The 19,291-nt window shown below is 46.2% G+C and overlaps 1 protein-coding gene across 9 annotated transcripts in view; it reads right to left on the bottom strand.

Moving 5' to 3' along the window:
* The window catches only part of BIN1 (bridging integrator 1), a 97,163-nt gene that overhangs the window by 26,168 nt on the left and 51,704 nt on the right, over positions 1-19,291 (bottom strand). For 6 of the 9 annotated variants that reach the window (XM_075710203.1, XM_075710201.1, XM_075710198.1 and 3 more), the window contains exons 4-9: positions 19,122-19,216; positions 17,124-17,219; positions 12,472-12,579; positions 4,310-4,395; positions 2,376-2,451; positions 273-355 (exon numbers count right to left, since the gene is read on the bottom strand). In XM_075710203.1, the coding sequence (XP_075566318.1) occupies positions 273-355; positions 2,376-2,451; positions 4,310-4,395; positions 12,472-12,579; positions 17,124-17,219; positions 19,122-19,216 (544 nt within the window). Of the gene's footprint in view, positions 1-272; positions 356-2,375; positions 2,452-4,309; positions 4,396-9,696; positions 9,790-12,471; positions 12,580-17,123; positions 17,220-19,121; positions 19,217-19,291 lie in introns of all 9 variants that reach the window. The other 3 variants (XM_075710199.1, XM_075710196.1, XM_075710195.1) reach the window with 1 other exon arrangement.

Here is a 19,291-nt window from a genome sequence, read left to right on the forward strand (position 1 = left end):
AGAGTCTGTTGCCCAAATACTAGCACATAGTGAAAGTTTAGGCTTCCAGATGCTATTCTAGAAAGGTAAAAAGGCATTGATTGCATTGTGTCACCCAGCCCCAAGTGCAATCTTGGACATGCTCTAGGTAGTCTTAGAAGGGCACTGGCTGGCTATATGCAGGTAGTCAAATCACTCCCCAACTGACAATATGGAGGTTTCAATACCCCTGGTAGAGACATCTCTGTCTCTCCTCCCCTGCTGAGGGAAAGACTACTCCCACAGTTACTGACCTGGGCTGTGCTTTAATGGGGAAGGCATTGGCCGAGTACTGCTTGTCTAGACCCAGCAGGACATCATGGAGGTTTTGGTTCAACTGCAAAATACAAAAGCAAAAGAAAGAAAAAGAATGAGAAAAGAGCCCAAATGCCAGAAGAGAGTCTGGGCTGGCCTGCACAGGCTGACCAAACACAGGCTTGTGCCCAGACATGTGCACATACTCAGCTATCCCAAGAGAGGACAGCCCTACATCTGCTTCCACTCCCTCCATGGGGTATGAAATGCTAGAGCACTCAAACTGTTGAAGAGCTGCTGGCACCTCATGGGAATGTTCTGTCTCCCTTACACATCATCCTCCTTGCTCCTCTATCACCCATCCCCACCACTGTGCTGCCAGGTACCATTGCAGAAACACGCAGAGTGTTCACCTAAGGGTCTATGTGCTAGAAATGAAGTTTCACTCTATTTATAGCCAAAGCTGTTCCTCAGACCTGCTTATAAAGCTTGGGATATGGCCATTTCAACTGTGGAGTCCAAAAGGCAGCTGGACTTCCAGCCAACAACAAGCCTTGACTTCACAGGCTGCCTGGGCTATCTAGGTTTGGGCAGGACCTGGATATCTTTGCAGAAATGCAATACGAGGGGTTAAACTCTCCCTGGCACTGAAGGCTTCAATATTCACTCCAGACACTCCTATTCTGAAACAGCCAATTCATAAACAAGATGAGATGCCAGATTTATCATTGGTAGGAGGAGGGATCCAATGCAATCAATGTTGGAGGCATCGTGCCGGCAACACCAGCAGTTAATTGGATGCTACAGCAGTAATAAGAAACAGATGGTTCTTATGGAACAAAGCAAAAGCCCTGCTCTCATACAAAACTCATCAGGAAAGGAAAATCCAAGACATGATACAAGAAGAGAATTTCTGTCTAAGCATCTTTCCCATGTTTTGCTGAATGTAAGTTAACAGCAACAAACTGATAATTATAACAATCCTCCCTATTCTTAATAATCAGTTCATCCCTCAGTGGAGAAGAGCAGGCTATTAATTGGAAAGGTCCCCATGAAATGTCAGCAGGGCTCAAAATTGATGCCTTACACCAAGGCAGAGGGCCCCTGACTGCTGGGAATTGAAGGACTATAACATTGCTTGTTGCTTAGCGGCTGTCTTGTTGTCAGGATGACACTGGGGAGGGGAGGGGAGGGAATACAAGTTTTCCAGCTGGGCTCTCAGTCACTCATCAAGATTAGTGCAACATTTACAGAGGGCGTGCAACTCTTAGGAGCAGCATACAGACCTAAGGAATTCAAGACTTCTCTAGCTTTCACTTAAAAGAACAAGAACACATTTGTAAATAAAAATGGCAATGGGGGGCTTTCCCATAGACTGTTCCTGAGGTCTCTGCTGGGTGCTGGCATGCAGCACCAGAATCCAGCCTGCCACCACCAGGTTACAACACTGCTTACTGCTGTGATTCCCAACTCATGGCCAACTGGTAGCCCATGCAAGGGCCATGCTGAGCACTCAAATGCTTTCTTTTGGATCACAGTGCAGGAAAGAAGCCAAAGCAGAGAGGTACTACTGGGAAGTACCTTCCTGAGGGACCAGAGTGAGGCAGGTCTCAGTCTTCAGCTGACTTGCAGATTGGCAGATTCCCTGCTGTTTTCATCCCCACAGCAAGACAGATGAGGGTTCACAGCAAATTGCTGCCAGGCAGCAGAGGAGGAGACAAATAGATACCAGGCTGAGAGTGCCCAGGTTATAGTTTACAGATCCATAACGTAGATGAGCTAAAAAAGGGCAGCAAGAGATAGGCCTGAATGTGGCTTCCCTTCCCTCTGTGGATCTGCAAATGAGCCTTGCCAAGTGACACAAACTTCCCACTGTCGCATGGCCCTGTGGTCTCTTCCCTGTGCACCATCCCTTTACAGTACTATCTCAGACAGCCCTTCTCCCAGGTGGCTCAGGAGAAACTGAGGGTTAACACCTTCCTCTGACATAGGGCAAATGCTCCGTTTCTCCAGCTGGTTATTTGCAGGTGATTTTTTTATTATTATTATTATTAACAATGAGAAAAGGATGTATTAATAGGATAAGCTCTTAGTTGGCTTACCTTGCTCATTTCTTTATGAAAGTTCTCTTCTAGGCCTGCTATACTCTGGAATGTGTTGACGTAGAAACCAACACGACTGCCAAATGAAAAATGAGACAGAAGAACTTAATGGACACAATACTCTCCCAAAAAATTTCAATTCTGCCCCTTCTGCTACCTCCCACCCACCACTCCCATTCAAACTGAACTCTGTCAGGTCTGATACATGCTAGAAGAGAAGGGCAGCACAGAAGCGTGAAGGGGATGATGGAGCAAAGGCCAGGTATGGGGCAAACACATCAAAGGTGAGGAGGAGGCCAGGCGGGATAGCCAGCACAAATTCAGATCCTAAGGGGAGAGGAAGGCGTGGGGGTGGGGGGGAGAAAGAAAGAAAAAAAGGAAATAAGGAAAAAAGAAAAAAAAAGAAAAAAAAAAAAGAAGAGAGCGAGCCAGTGGTAGCGTGATGGAAAGGAAAAGGATAGAGGCCGTGATGCAGATGCAGTGTGGGGAGAGCTGGGGGAATTGGCAGGAGGACAGATATTAATTCACTCTGAAGTCCCTCAGCACCAAGGGAAGCAAAAAAGCATGAACTGTTTGCTTCAGGGCCAGAAGAAGTAAGAAAGCACAGGATAGGCACAGAGAGCAACAGGAAAGCAGAAGGATCATCTGGATAGTGGGAGCTTGTGAACAACCTGTGGCACCTTAAAATCCCAGCAGCTGCCTGCTGCCCTCCTTCCTCTAGCCAGCCTGCCAGCTGCCAACAGAGAGTGCTGTACCAGCACCTGCTGTTGCTCCTCCAGCTGCGAGGGAGATGCTCTCGAAGGCCAGTGGCACCACTGTTCTGCACATGGAACCACCCAGATGCCTGTATCCCTCCCAGCTCCTTCCTCAGCCAGGCCTGCACACTGCTTTGAGCAAAGAGTCCTGACCCAGGCTGGGAGGAAAGGGGAGTGAAGGCAGACATCAGCACTTTGCTTTCCCGCCTTGCTGCCGCCCACTCTTTCCATCCCCCACAGACCAGCACTGCCAACCCAGATGTCATCACTGCATTTAAAAATACAAAACTGGGACACTCCTAGGAGGATTTTGCCTGCTTTTCACTGTGCCCTCCCTATGCATCAGCTTCTGCCACCCTCCAGTTCATCCTCCAAGCTAAATGTTGGTCTGTTTCCTTCTCCTCCCTTTTCATCACCATAATCACTGGTATGGCAAATGCATGGTCTCTCAAGTCTTCCTATTCTCTCAGCCCATTTTCCTTTGCCCAGGCTATGTTATGTTAAATAGAGCACAACAGGACAGTTGTAACCACTAGTGTCTCACTGGGTCCTGTGTCACATAGCCAGGAACATATTTAGGGGCAAGAGAAGGCAGCTACACCAGGATCCTTCCCTCATCTTTGTTCACCCAACTGCCCAAACCTGAAAGTGGCAGCCAAAGCAGAGCAACCTGTCCACTCGTGCTCCCTCATGCTAAACCTGCTGCTTCACCAGGTGCTCATAAGCTTGCATGACAAGACACAGCAATCAAGGCATCAACTCTTGGCTCTCTCCAACCCCTCTGACATCTTGTCTTCCCTTGATCAGTCAGCTGACATACCCACTCAGCTGCAGACGTTCCTTCCAGCCAGCCAGCTCCACACCCAAAATCTTAGTGACCCAGCCTGCTCTGTTTGCTGTCCACAGCAGAAGCTGGGCCATTGCCCAGGAAAGGCGGGCAGAGTTGGTGGGGCAAAGGGATTAATCAGACAAAGCATAGAAACAGTTTCTCTCTGTGGTAAAATCGAGTTTTTCATGAGGATCATGAAGCAAAGCACAGAAAGACAAGGGTGAACCTGGCTGGGGGGAATCCTAGGACAGACTCTCTGAGGTGATCCAGAAAACAAGAGCAGACACCCAGCCCAAGCTAAGGAGAACAGCTTCCTTCCAACTAGCCCTTGGGAAACTTTCAGCACTCACCTATTCCATAGTGAAGGCAGCTCCTCCTGAAGATCAACGTTCATCTCTTCAAACACCTTCTGAGCCTTTACTAACTCTTCTTCAGCCTTAATAACAGAGAATAGAGATTGTCAGCTCCAGCGCAGACAAGAACCCTGCAGGGCTAGGACAACTGTGACTCTTTTAACTTCTTGGGAAACCAGGCAAAATTCTGGCATGGGGTAATCTCCATCCCAAATGAGTCTCCCAGGAACGAGGGTTGCATCACAAGTGACCTGATGCCCCTTCAGCTTGCATATGTTACTCTCATGTTTTCTCTCAATAGATTTCCCTGTCTGGATACTCAGAAAGTAATTCAAACACCCACTAATGTGTTTTAGGTTCTGGAAGTTTCCCTGGCTTCAAAAACTGAATGGAACTAGTCAGGCAGTTCAGCGTGCAGCTTGGATCTAGATGAAGATAATAGTGGCCCCTGCCCCTTGCCAGGTCTCTGAAGGAGTTGAAATCCATCCCAAATGGCACTGAAGAAGAATCCTCCCTAGCGGGGAATCTCTCTGCTTGGGTAAGGTCATGCCAAAGCCCCATGTCTTCTGAAGAAGGGAGGAGGTCTGCATCCTTGGCTGATACAGCTGTCTCACAAAGCTGACTGGAGAAGCAAGGAAGGGTATGCAAAGCATGAGTTGTACACCAGCAGAAGGCCAGGCTGGAGTGCTTAAGCAGCAGGTCTTGGTTTCAGCGGTCTCACATACTCTCGTCGGTAAGGATCTAATACAAGAGCAATCCCTGGCTGGCTGTTGGCCACCAACGCCAAAGGAAATATGCCTTGTACAGGACCTCTTTCCTCCAGTTGAGAGTTTAAATTTGACCTGTTCATTTGACCTAGACACTGACAGACCCCAACACTGATACATGAATTCTGCTGGGTTTCAGTGACAAAAAGGATGTTGCTGACAGCAGACACCAGCAACAACCACATTCCCCTTCCCATATTTGTCCTAGGTGACCTCTTCCTCTTTTCAGTGCCCTGACTTAAAACTCAAAGCTTGCTAATTAAAATGTTTCTATTCTGTAATTTGCAAGAGCACAGCATTCTCCCATAACCCCATGCAGTGGGATGCAGAATGGCAAATTCCTGCATGAGCATCTTGTCGACACATCTTAACAGGACGGTCAGCACAAGTGCCTACTTATTCATGTGACAACAGCATGAATGTCACAACACCACAGGGCTCTGCAAAGAGCCCACAAGCTACTGGGGAACTGGATCTCTCTATGAGCCTGCAGTCAGATTCTTATCCCTTCTGTGAAATGAAGTTTTATCTTCTTCGTGCCAGCTTAAAGAAATCCAGCTTACTGCTCCTTAGTGACAGGTATATGCAAAGACAGGATTGATGGGAGAAAGGACTTAAAAATATTTTGCAGTTCAGAGTCCTGTTCCTCACAGTGTTGTGTAGGATCCTTACACTCTCCATTTCTCTCCTGACTTATAAGCAAGCTGCAGAAGCTCCTACTTTACAGATAGCTCCACCTTTCAGAGGGTTGCTCATTGCTGCCAAAGGCAAGGCTAAGACTTTGTACTCAAGATCAGAAAAGAAAGTTTCCCCCAGAAGACGACACAACCGGGAGGTATTCAAAAGTTAAGCAGACCTTGTGAGGAAGGCAAGGGGAGAAGGGGCCATGATGCTTCCACCCAGAAATCCCTGTATTTTGCTGCTACACTCACTGAAAAACCCAACATTTTCAGAGAGTTTGCACAAAACAAACAAAAAGTCCATTTAAACAGAGACACAGTTTATGCTGGATCAGAGACGATCATCACAAAGACTCATTCTGCCTTAAAGTCCCTCTACGAATGAATGTTTCTAATGTAACCATTTTAAAGGGAGAAAAGAAGTCCCAGTCCATCCTTTGGCTTTACCTTACTCTAATTTCCAAACTAGACTGGGACCAGAATCAACCCAGGAGATGAGATAGCTGGGAGATGAGGCACCATTGAATGCTGTTAGTTTTTCAGATACGGTGAATATTGATAACAGCCTTTCCCTCTCTTGTTTACCTGTTCAGAAGGTCAAAGAACCTAGAAAGCAACGTGTGAATATTGCAACATCCCGAGGCAAAGGCAAAATCAGCAACAGGCAACGTTCACTCTAGAGTAGCTGTAGGAGTCCAGGATCAATCTAGCGCCTGTGGCTCAGCTAGTGCTCTCAGTCCCATTGAATTAACTCTTCACTCCTTTGTCAGCCCAAGGATCTTCTCACCACTGGGATTTATTTTGCTTGGAAGCAGGGGTCCTGATACCAGATAGCCCTGACTGCTTCCAGCCAGAGCCAAAGACAGACATCAACTTGGTCATGAGCCCTGCTAAAGAAAAGCCAGCTCATGCAGTACTGTGGGGAAAGGAGGAAAGACACAGGTTTCAGGGACAGAGCCCATTGCTGCCATATCTGTGCACTTTTTATTTCAGCTGTCATCCTTACCAACCTGACAGAGAACTGAGGCAGGAAGACCTAATGCTCAGGCCCATGAAATATGATCTCAGAAAATTCCTCCTCTCCTCTCCCTGCCTGAAAAGGGGAAGGTTTGAGCAGGAGCTGGACAACACAAATGCCTTCCTGACCTTCCCCCTAGCCAAGGCTCAGAGTGCCAAGCACAACCAGCTCAGTTGTGATGGGGCCGGGGGCAGGGGGTTGTTTCCCATTACGTCTCCTACCATCATGCATCTCAGCAACTCACGAGTGTTTGGCAATATCCAGCCTGGTGCTTTCAGGCAATCTGGTGACCACTTCAAACACTATGCTGTGAACCGTGGTAATTGCACACTACTCTGTAAATAGGCTAAGACATCCATGAGGCAGGGGTAAGAAGGAGAGCTGGGCACCCCAGCCCAGGGCCAAGCCCCCACTGGTCCCAGCCAGACCTGCCTCTCAGAAGGGCAGCATGGCCCGGGACTCAACCTTCTGGCTTTCTCCTGCAGGCAGAGCTATCGTTCTGTTATCACTGCAGCACCAAGGATGTTGCTTTTTACACTATATTCAGCATTTCAGAGCAGCTTAGCAAAAAGGCAAGAATGTGCTGTTCTGCTCCATTTTCCCTTTTGTTTCAAAATGCACAGTCACCAAAAATTTGTAACTGAGAGCGTGCAATAGCAAGCCCCCTAGGAGACTTCACAGAAAACCCCCACTGTACTGTTTTTGTTAGTATCTGCTAAAGGTCTACACAAAGCCAGCAGTTTGCACAACGGAGGGAGGGACTTGGGTTTACAGTACAAATAATAGGTCTTGCTGACCCCATTTTCGCTTGGAGGTTTTAAAAGTATCAGGCAAGAAGAGACAGGAACACAGCTGCTGGTAAGGGAAGGACTGGTTTGGGTTTTTTTTTAGGCTTAACATTCTGAAGATCTTCAATAAATGCAGTGTCATCAGCCTTCCCACTTTTATCAAGAGCTTAAATGAGATTTAGGGTTGTCAGTAACACCTTCAGTCTTGAAGTCATGCAAATATAAAAACTGAAGCCTTTTTTTTCCCTGCCTGCTCATGTTTGTGAAGAAAAGCTGGAAAACCTACAGGTTCAGAATACAAACTAGCCTTCTTTATTGAGATTTTTTTTTTTTTGTTAGTCCCCAATCGAAATTTAAAAAAACCCACCCACAAGCAAAAAAACCACCCAAAACCAGACTCACAGAAGTAGAAACAAAAAATTAAGATTGGCATTAGTATTATTTAGTTCAAGAATGAAAGAGGTAAAACTTAAAAGAGGACTTATGTTGATTTGAAAATATCTGGGGTGACTGAAAATATTAATGTCACTTAGCAGGAGGTTAACACCCCTGCAACACAGCAGGTGGAAAGATTACTTACCCCCTTGCCACCTGCTTTAGGGCAAAGTCACCCAGTACAGTGAAATTATGGATCAACTCTTGGTAGCCTAAGATCAGAGTGCAATGGATGAGGGAGCACTCGTAGTCTCTAGGCAATCTGTGGGCGGTGGTATTATTCTCAGTCACCCCAGCCAGTCTGAGAATACAAAAAATGCCCAAGAGCTGATTTATTTATTTGCGGCTTGAGAAATTTCCCATACCTGCTTTCTAGTCCTCCAGAAATACCAACAGCCAAACAGACCAGTCAAGTACCACAAGGACGCAGATCATTGGCAGCACAGCGGAGGCACAGGAAAAGCCCCCGGAAGCCTGCCAAATGTCCTTCTCCCTTCAATCAAGAATGAATAAATATTTCCTCCCTTTGCTATGCATCTTAAGCAGGATTACTAACAGCTGTTCTTTCCCCAGGCCTCCTTGATGTGGTAATCTAGTCTTTTCCCTGATCTGCAGTCATAAACTGACTGTGGAAAAGCCCAGGTGCTTCATAAGGTGAGAGTGATTTAGCATTTCTAAACTGCAATTCATTCACTGACAAGGAATGTGAAAACATAGGAGCGTTTGAATGAGAACAGATGAGCTCACCAGGCAGGTAACTGGCTCTCTCCCAGCTTAGGTAATGATTTACTATGCCTTGCCCATTGACAGCATTTTCTTCTCACTGACTGTTTTCTGTCAGCTCCCTCTTACCCCTCAAGGACCTCCAAGATAAATGCCAAGGGAGATTTCATCAGGAAGCCACATTTCTCCTGTGCAAGTAGAATTGAAGTTCTTAGTCCCTGCAGTTTCTCTGAGCTGCTCTCATGTCCCTCAAGATGCTATAATCTAAATGTTCCGCCAAGTTCTGCCACATGATGCAACCATGACCTCAACCTGGAGCTGTTCAAATATATTACATGGGGTGCAAATTCCCTGCTCTGGGCCCACCTCTTCTCCTATGCAGACTGAACCTCTGTACACCTGGAAACAGCTCATTTAGACCACAAGAGCCAGGACAGTGCCCTTTTGGGAACCTGGATTTTATCATGGGAGAATGTTACAACTTAACACAGCAGCCATAGAAATTGCTTTTGAAGCAATGTGGTTTTTTCTGGCTTTACTCAACAGCAGAAATGCAGAAGCCAATTTTTCCAATTTTTTTTTTTGTGTGTGTGTTTTGTGGTTTGCTTTTTTTTTTTTAAACAGCAACAATAAAAATTGACTACTACAGAAGAAAAAGAAAGGAATAATTGGAGGAACGACACTACATCCGCCTCTGCCTTGGCATTATTCCACAGCCTTTCTTCATCCTCATTTCATTTTAGGGAGAGAAAACAATAGCCCAGTATTAACACACCTGATTAGAAATCAATAGGGCAGGCACAGATTCATTCATTGGTCAGCAACTTCCACTTGTCCACTGTGGCTCAGGAATATCAAGGACACACTTAACAGAGGGGACTAGAGTGAACGTTGCCTAGAGATTAGTTGCATGGTACAATCTAGAGCCCAAAATAGCACATGCAAGGTTAGAGCCAGGTAGATCAGCAGTCACCTGATTTCGGAGCAGATTAGTTTGCGCAACGAGGTGAGCTTGTAGCTTCCCTTGACACCACTGAGGCGCAGCTTTCTCAAGCAGCGAAACAGGCTGGGGGGAGGGAGCATGTTTGAGTGAGAAGAGAAAAAAAACAGAGAACAAGAGAGACACAAACATATATCTTTTAGGATAAAAAAATCAAAATCACAACAGAGAGTGTATTTAGAGGCTGGGCCAAACCAGCATCACCAAGGCGAGAGAAAAAACAAACATCCTGGGACTAATCAGTTATGAATCCTTCGAAGCATGCCAAGTTTAGCAGTAATTAATGCTCCAGTGTAGGCTGGGATACTGCAGACCAGCCAGGCAGCTGCAAAGAGCAACAGATACAGTTGTTAGTGACCTAGCACACAGACAACCCTACTCCAAGTCATGGCTGTGAAGTGAGAGCTCCTTAAAGAGAGGTCAGGATTAATTAACTACCGTAATTATTTTCATGCAACAGCTGAAAGTCCACAGTGCCTTATTTTAATGGCGAGTTGTGAGTTTAGCAATAAGTGGCAGGAGTCCTGAGTGGGAAAGAACATCCATATATTAGAGAAGAAAAAAAGAGACCGTATAGCTCCAAAAAGTATTCACACTCCTGTTTGTGTTACTATACCATGAAGCATCAATCAAGTCAGCTCCCATTTGTATGCTGTGTCATAAACAAGACTTCTCTTTCCTAGGGGCCTGTCATCATATTCCAAAGTACCTTACACCAGAACAACCCTACTTCAAAGGTCACATGAACAAAATCGGAGTCACAGGAATGGAGAGGTGGACTTCCTACATCAGCCTAGTGCACGCTGAGCCCTGGCTGCTGCCCACAGCCCTGCAGAGCTGTGTGACTGCAAGTGTGGGATCACTGGCTGGGCTGTGAAAGCTGCCCATTTGCGAAGAGCATATGTACATAACTTTTGGGGACGCACTGCTCCCATCTTTACAGGGTCAGGACAGTGCGTTGTGTCACATATCATCCCATGCATGAGCATGACCTAAAGCACACAGGTTGGAAAGATGTGATCCAGTGCCCATTTTGGCTCATGACAAGAGTCCAATTAAGTACCAAGACACACTCGCACAGGCTGAATCAGGAACACACAACTCCTAAATCTCAACATTTCACTCTTCAAACTGGGCTGTTCTTCATACCTTAACAGAAGAGAAACAAACAATCCTGTGTTAATAATGTCTTACGTGAGCATTTGGGGCAACATGAGCAAGTGCAGCAATGGCAAAGGCCAGCCTCTTTGGTGCAGATCACCAGGTACCAACCTGAGTAGATTAATTCCTACAAAAAACATTTCCACTGCAGCAAAGATCCCACAGGCACATACCAATAATAGTACCACGCCCCAGGGAAATTCTGCTCTTACCCCCAAACACAGTGAAGCACTGCTTTGAACAGAAGGCACAACCAGCAGGGCCTCATGCCTTGCATACAGAACCAAGACTTGCCTTGCCACACAAATGATGCAATGACACCTGAACCATCAATCTCTCTCCCTTTTGTCTGTTAAGGTTAATCACAGCGCATGCACTGGGTGAGCAGACGACTGATGACTTGCAGCTTAAAAATAAAAGTACTGTCAGTTGGCCATTAAATGCAGATCTTTCGCTCGGGGGAGACATGCATCTTTATTTCTTCCATGCAGAAGAAACACCAGCATCTCTCACATAGCCCAGATTTCCCCCTGCCAGAAATAACTCTAAGCAAAGAATGACAACTCTTCTCAGCCTGGCTAAAAGATACAGATCCAGGCTCTTTCCTACACTGCTTCTAGCCTGAAGAGTCCTGAAGTGCCATGGCCCACATTCAAGAAATTAAAGACGTCTCCCCAGCCCTGGACTATTCTGTTGTGTCAAGACCTGTCCTGTGGAGTGGAGCACATGGGTTCAAATCCACTCAGGGTACAGGAGTAATCCACAGCTTATTTTCTGGACAGGTATTCGAACCGTGCGCCTCCTCTAGAATAAGGTTAGCACTATCACCTTCCTTCAGCTACATTTAAAAGAAAATGTAAATTTTATTTTTAATGACATCTATTTTAATTAAAAAAAATCCTGCACTTGCATGTTGGGCATGCTCGGGGGTTAATCCTAGATCAAGCTGTTCACAGGCATCAAAGAAACCACACCCTGACAAGAGAAAACTCTTGTTTTCCTGCTTTCAGCCCTATTTATTGTCCAGTAATTGTGACCGACAGACAACGAACACAGTCATCAAGCGTGCATAGGGTGCATTTCCACCAATGAACTTGTAATTCACGCTCCTAAGGGTCTCCGTCTTCGAATACCAGAGGATTTCACAAACACAACCAACCTCAAGCAACACTCAAACACTTACTCTCACCACTGCTATAAGATAGGGAGACAGAGCCCCAAGAAGCAGACAAACTGGCAAATTTTGCCGGGGCACTGCAAGGCTTTGCTTCCCCCAGAGGCACACCGGCTTTCCTGACAGAGGTTACTGGTCCTGCAGCATCTGAGGAAATGCATGCCTAAGCCTTGGCCGCCAAGAGATGTTCACTGATGATGGTGAGTCTGAACCAACACAACAGAGACCATCCTGCTTTCTGGAACTAAACAAATGAGAAGGAAATACCTAGCCAAACTTCACCAGTTCACAACACCTCTCCAAACAAAAACACACCCAATGAAGAAGTAGAGGTGCACTTAAAAACTGCCTAATAGGCAAATGCAGACCTCATGAAATGAAAGGATGGCTGCACATCCTTCTGCTTGCTTTACCTTTGCAATCTTGGTTTCATCCTTCTTCTTTGCCGTTTGCAGGGCTTCAAAATGGTGTCTGGCACTGTCGTAATCCACAAGCTTCCTTCCTCGCTTCGCTATACGAGACTAAGAAAGATAGAGAACAGAGTTGTGACAATCTTCCCCAGCAGCCAAAACCCCAAAGCCTCTCAAGGAAAATCCCCCTCCTCTTCACCCAACTTCCACAGCACCCCATGCTCTACCCACACAAGGGCAATCACTGGATGCTCCACACCAGCTGCCCAGAGAGGTGGCCCTGGGAGCCACCTGTGACAACCACCATTCTCGAGGGAGCTCCTCAGGAGTGCAGACCCAGCTAGGGAAAGCAAAGGCATCCAACCAACAACAGGGCCCACCTCTGGATTACATTAATATTTTCAGAACTGTAGCTCCAGTGCTTCCTAAGCCTCCCCATGTGCCTGCATCCTATGAGCACCCGCTTCATCATTTTCAGGGTCTCCTGAGGGCTGCAGCCAGACTCTAACTAAACAGCTCACAGCCCTACTTCATGTGGGAGCTCAAAAGATTAAGTTCATCAAAAGAAGGCATTTCTGTTGCCAGCACAGCAAAAACGCTCATCCGTATGCTCAGGATACACCTAGGACAGCATTGTGGACCCTGCAACAGAAGGTCCAGACAGAAGTGACTGGCAGCCACCGGCAGTGGTCCATTGTAACTAGCTATTAAGCAAGAGAAGTGCGAGGGAAAACCTGTAGCACTGTGTCACTAATAGGCAAGACATGCTGAAGCCGTAACAAATGCGAGGAGGGAGCCAACCAGACTCGTGTTCAGGAATGGAGTCCTGACAGGTCCATGGGTGAGAATCCAGAATAGACACCTCCATTACCCCTCTTCATCCAAGGTGCCTCATGCTCTCTCCCCCAGCATAAATTCACCTTGGCAAGGCTCAGGCCCACTGGATTAAGAGCCATCCAGCCCCCTTCGACCCTCACCCCCATGCTCTCTACGAACACCCCAGACTGTCTGGGTTGGAGCACAGGTCTTCCCAGCCTGACCCTAGCACCACCCCAGCTTGGAGAGGCCAGTCCAGTGGTCAGTAATCAGCAGCTGAGAGCCAGGCTGGAGAACTGGAGTGAAAAGGCATGGCAAGAAGCCAGGAGGGTTTCCAATTAACCACAGCACCCAAGGAAACTGAAAGATGGTGAATTAGCATTGAGATTTACTTGCAAAAGCCCCCCGCCCCCGCACTTGGCAGGGAGATGCGGTCTCCTCTCCCTAGGCTCCTGCAGATAAGCTGCAAAACCGCACTCAGGGCTGATCTTTCTGCCAGACCAGCTGGGACCAGTTCACACATCTCCTACACATGCTCCTCTGCACTTTCAGGAAATGCTGGTGCAGCTCTGTGTGTGTCACGGTGGATCTGCAGGATCTCAGCCACACGCACACCCAGACTGATTTCAAAGTGCTCAGCTCACTCCAAGAAAGGAATCACGAAGAAGTTGAGCCACCTTGCAGTCAAGGTCACTAGAAGACACCTCCCCAACCTCAGGCTGCCAGCCGGCCATGGAGACAGGATCTCAGAGTGGGCTTCCAGCAGTATGGCAATCTCCGAGATGCTAGTTAATGCATCTTACACACACACAAGATAAAACACATGGCCAGATTATGGATTTAAGAGATAGGACTTTTCCCCCAGGTCAGGCTGGTAAAGATAGCTGGAGTTTTGCCCACCTCTGTGACATGGCAAACAGCTACTTCTAGGTTTCCCTGCCACCCCACCAGGGAATTTGATTCAATGTCACCCACCTCTCAACAAGGTCACTCTTGTCCGTTTTTTGCAACCCCCAATGTTCTAACCCCCACCCTCACATTTCTACTAGAGTACGTGGAAATGCTGCAAGGTATGGATACACTGCAGGTCCTCCTGGAGTAACCACTGACCACATGATTGCCTGTGATGGTAGTAATGGGACTTAGCCCAGTCCTGGAAGGCTGCAGGGTAGCTTCCTTGTATGACTCTAGGATAGCTGCAGCTACCCACTGCTATCTGATCGTAAAAGCTGAACTCCAACAGAGTTTACTGCTTTGCAATAAATCCATCTTAATTTAAGCCTCCTTTAAAAAAAAAAAAAAAACCAAAAAACCAAAAACCCACACAAAAGCCACACCAAGCAAACCCCCCCCCCCAAAACCCCAAAACCCAACACCACATCCAAACCCCAACAAAACACTTCTTTTCTGCCCCGCCCTCCCCCCCCGCTATTTGGTTTTAAACCTAGCAGAAACAGGGCACCAGTTTCAGCGCAAGACAGAAAATGGCCAATGGGTTATGGTTTATCTTCTCTGGGCTCACTGCAGAGACCTGTATTCTTACTGTGTACTCTGCAACCTCAACCAAAAACTCACTCAGAAATATTATAGATTATGCAAGGGTCCTACTCCAAGACGCTATAGATACTGACCTGCAAAGAAAGGATAATGTACTTTTTGCATTCCCAGTTTTCAATTTAGAGAAGACAGAGAGGCTTTGTTCACCTCAACATTTAAAAATTATTCCCTTTAAATTACAAACATTCCTTACTAAAGGAAAGCTGTGTTTTCACATTCCTGCTGTGGATCCCATTAGAAGTCCAAAAAATTCAAGGGAATTTTTCCAGCCCCTTAAGTGAAGGAGATTTCAGAATATGTTAGAATTTAACAAAAAATAATGCATGCATGATCTAACTCATCACACATTTGAGTTACTGGGCCGTTAACAAAAAACAGGCCTTCACATCACTAAATTAAAATCATCTTCTCTCCACAAATCATCTTTCATTACCACAGCAATGCAAGAATTCCAGGAAAAGCAGAAAATTTGCTTTTGTGGAAAACACAAAAACAGAAAACTATTACCACAACAACCAAAACCAACTGATATATTCTGTAAATTACATAAGACTGAGGCTTTTTTGCCTGCCACCTCAAGAGCTCCAATTCCTTACATGAAGCCAAACTACACTTTTGTACAACTGCAGCAACCTTCAACAACAGTACTTATAAGAGTTTCTACCAGTCAAAGGAACCAGACTTGATTTTAGCACTGCTCTGGGGTAAGATGATGCATTCAGCTGAACTACCAGTGAAAACATACTGACCTTTTTAAATTCATACCACTGAAAGTCCATTTTTAAACACTTAGCCAACTCTGTGAAATGTATCTATATCTTATTGTAGGAACCAACAGAAAGTCAAATTCTCACTCATTTTAGAAAGGGAAGTAGAGGTGAGTAAGGCTCTCTAAAGCATTACTTAAATTGTGCATAAAATTGCTTTAATTTCCCATTTTCTAGAGCATCATCTGAAGACTGGGAAAGGGACATTAATAATAAAAACTTTAGTGACCCATCTGGAAGACAGAAAGGATCCAGGGGAGATCAGTGCCTAACACCTTGCGTTCTGGTGGAATTTGGTTGGTCCCAATCTTGTGCTCCTTTTAAAATCCCCCTGTAAAACCTCAGTGGGACCCCAGCAGAATTAAGAAATCCCAAAGATACTAAGCATGGAAGAAATGTGATACTCAGAGGTGACCCAGTGCACAGCCAACAAGGCTGGGAAAACGTGATTTGGACTGAAGCAGTGCAGAAGTCTGAGTCTACAGTGAGCCTGAAATAAAACCTTCTGCTTAGGAAGCAGTGCACAAGCCTCTGTGCTGCTAACTGAGGCACATGGCATCACACTACGGGGAGTGATCAGCTCTACAGCCTTGAGCGGGTGGAAAGCAACAGCAAGCCTCTTTGCCCTTCCCCACTTCAGAATTTCAGGGACAGAAGAGGCTGGAAAAATGAAGCAAAAACAAGGAGCCCCAGGAGGCAAGAACACTGCTGTTCAGGGCTCAATCTACAAGCCTATGACCTGCCCCCTTTTGATAAAGCACGATCCTCCTGAAGCAACAAATATTGACAAACGTTTTAAGAGACATGTGGTGGGGAAAGGGTTGTTTTCACTGGGAAGAAGCCAAGTTGATACTTCCCATATGGTGACATCATTACTAGCACTTCCATATGGTGAAGACATTTCCTGCATAACCTTCTCAAAACGAGCGGAGAGAGATAACTGTGGGGGAAGGGAGAGGACATCATTCAAATCCAGGTCCTCGGATACGATCTCCCCCAAAAAGACCTATCCAGCACTCCTCCTTCTCTACAAAAAGCTAGTTATATGTACAGCAGGACTTCAGACAACACACAGAAATCTGACTTCCATACCAGCCTCTACCTATAAAGCACATTTGCCACTCACTGTTTCCTCAGTGCTTTGTACTTTACAAGGAAGTTAAAAAAAACAAAGGACTGAAAAGAGAGACTGAGAGCTTGTGAGTTACTGCTGACGCTGCCCTCCTGTACTGTGATACAATAGGAAATTTTATGGATCCTCCTGTTTCACAGTTATGTTTTCTCTTCAGCATCCTTCCCCTGGATTCTTCACTCTCATTTGAAGCCCAAAAGGAGAACATAACATTTTCACATGACCTAGAGGTGCAAAGATCTTGGCTTGGATCTTTAAAAGGAGAGCTTGCAGCAGCACAGCACACACATCCTCCTACAGAAGATGGGGATGCAAGAAATTGATTCTTAGGAGGTTTCATCTGCTGTGACTCTCTAGATCAAAAGGTTTAAAGAGAATCTTACTTTAATATCTGGAAATTGGCCAAGGTACGTATCCATGGTCAGAAGTGCCTGATCCACCAGCTTCTGATGGAAATCCGTCCAGAGGAGATCATTGTTCTGAAAAACAAAAGTAATGAGCTAACTATTAAGAACACAGAGCTCTGCATTGCTGTTTTGCTCCATGAGTGCTACAGTCAACAATTTCAGTCCCCCAGAGCTCTTAAGAAATAGTCATTTATTTGGAAAAACTAAGCAGCAGAGAAATTAGTTGAAAACAGAGGTCATGCCAGAAATGTAGAAAGAGAAGAAAGCCTAATGCTGCTAGTTCAGGTGACCTCTCCAAGGACACAGCGCCCTTCGTGAACCTTCCTTTGAGGGCCTGTCTCTTCCCCCGCAGTGCTATCCCAAGGCCATACAATGGAAGGGAAGATGAAGGTCAGGCTGTCTTTCCCTTCTTCTCTCAGCAGCCAAAAAATGAGACACCTGACACCACAAGACACCATATTTTGCTTTTCACTACAACACAGCTTTCTGGAGGTTAATGAACAATAACAGAAAGCTATTCTAGGAGCCTTCAGCCCTTATACCACCTGCCTCCACAGCCCAATGGAGGTCACATCCCAGGCTTGCACCCTAACCTGTTCACCCTTTATCTTTGATCTTATCTCAGGCACAGTAACTTCCCATCAACACCGTAGATTAGGCAGAAATTGCCCCTCTCCTGTTTTTTCACTTGAATAAATGGTTTTGGCTAAAATATTCAGGAAAAATGCCCACTTTATGTGGAATTTGTTATATTTTTGGCAGGAATAGCACTTTTCTCCTGCCTGTCTTTTTCTGAAAGAGAGAAATATAAACAAAGTCATTGAAGTGGGAGGTGGAGGGCTGGAAATATTCCTGCAGGCCCTCAGAGTAGCTACAGTTAGTTCTCAGGACTCATGCTCCCTTTGACCTCTCTGGCTGAAATTCTCTGAAGGGACAGTCTCCAAGGAGGCATCGCAGTGGCTCGGGAAGAAACAAGGCCAACAGAGAACATGAAGCCAAACCAGTTGAATTACAACTCCATTATTTACTGCAACAGCACTTCCTAATGGAAAGTTTTCATGTTAGTGCAAGAATTGACCTGAAAATGTTCAGGTTTTGTTTGATTTATCTGCTTTGAAGTCAGTATTTCCTGGGCAAGATGCAGATGTTATTTCAGGTGAGATTTTCTGCAGGGGAAAGCAGAGGAAGGGAAGAATCCCTCTCCTGCTCTCCTCTCTGTTTTTTCCCCACTGCTCCAATGTCATAGACAGCTGCAGATAAGCCCAGTCCTGCAGCCTCATGGCAGATGGATCCACAGAGCTGAACTGCCACAGCTGCAGCTCAGCAGAACAGCTGAGCAACAGAGCAGAGGGCACCTGCCTCCAGCTGGACCCACCGCACACAGATGCCAAGGGGGATCCAAGCTGTCAAATGACAGGCTGTGCCCTAAGCTCCATAGAAAGCACCTGGGCAAGTTGGACAGGCGTCACCTCACCAAGGGATGAGAAGAACAGCAGGTTGCGGTGACACATGGCTCAGTCAAACAAGGTGGCAACCAAAATACAGCAGCTGGTGGTACTGCTGTGAGTGGGAGGTTGTTGCAGCTATACAATGGCTGCTCTGACCATGCTTTGGCCATAGATTTAGCCTCCCTTTTCTCTTGCACAGAGCGTAAGCAATACATCCAGTTGACCCTACTAACTCTCTTTTGGCATCTTCTGTCCATGCTTAGCCACTGCTGGGGGAACAAATTGCTTGTACTCATAAGCATATGGCTCTGTGCAGCATTCAAGCATCTGGAAACAGTGTCCTATACAGACAAAAATACAGGCCACATCCCTTCAGCTTTCCCTTCTTCCCAGTGCTGAGTTTGTCTCTCCAATTCTTCTGCAAAGTCATACACCTGAAGAGATGTGGCACACAGATACAGCTTCCAAAGCTCATCTCCACTTACAGACCAATCCTGGTGACCCCACGTCCTGGACAGAATCTTACCTCTGCTATTTTATTTGTGTCATCTCTCCCAGGCCAATCCGCCTCATAAACTTCCTGCAAACACTCTGTCAGCTTCTTGGAAGCCTCGTGCATGGCTAGGAAAGAAGAGGGAACTGCTTCAGAAAGAAGAAAATAGTGTGTTCCTCACAGTTTAACCCCCACCCTGAGGA

The sequence above is a fragment of the Pelecanus crispus genome, chromosome 5 (assembly GCF_030463565.1).
Source record: "Pelecanus crispus isolate bPelCri1 chromosome 5, bPelCri1.pri, whole genome shotgun sequence".
NCBI lineage: Eukaryota > Metazoa > Chordata > Aves > Pelecaniformes > Pelecanidae > Pelecanus > Pelecanus crispus.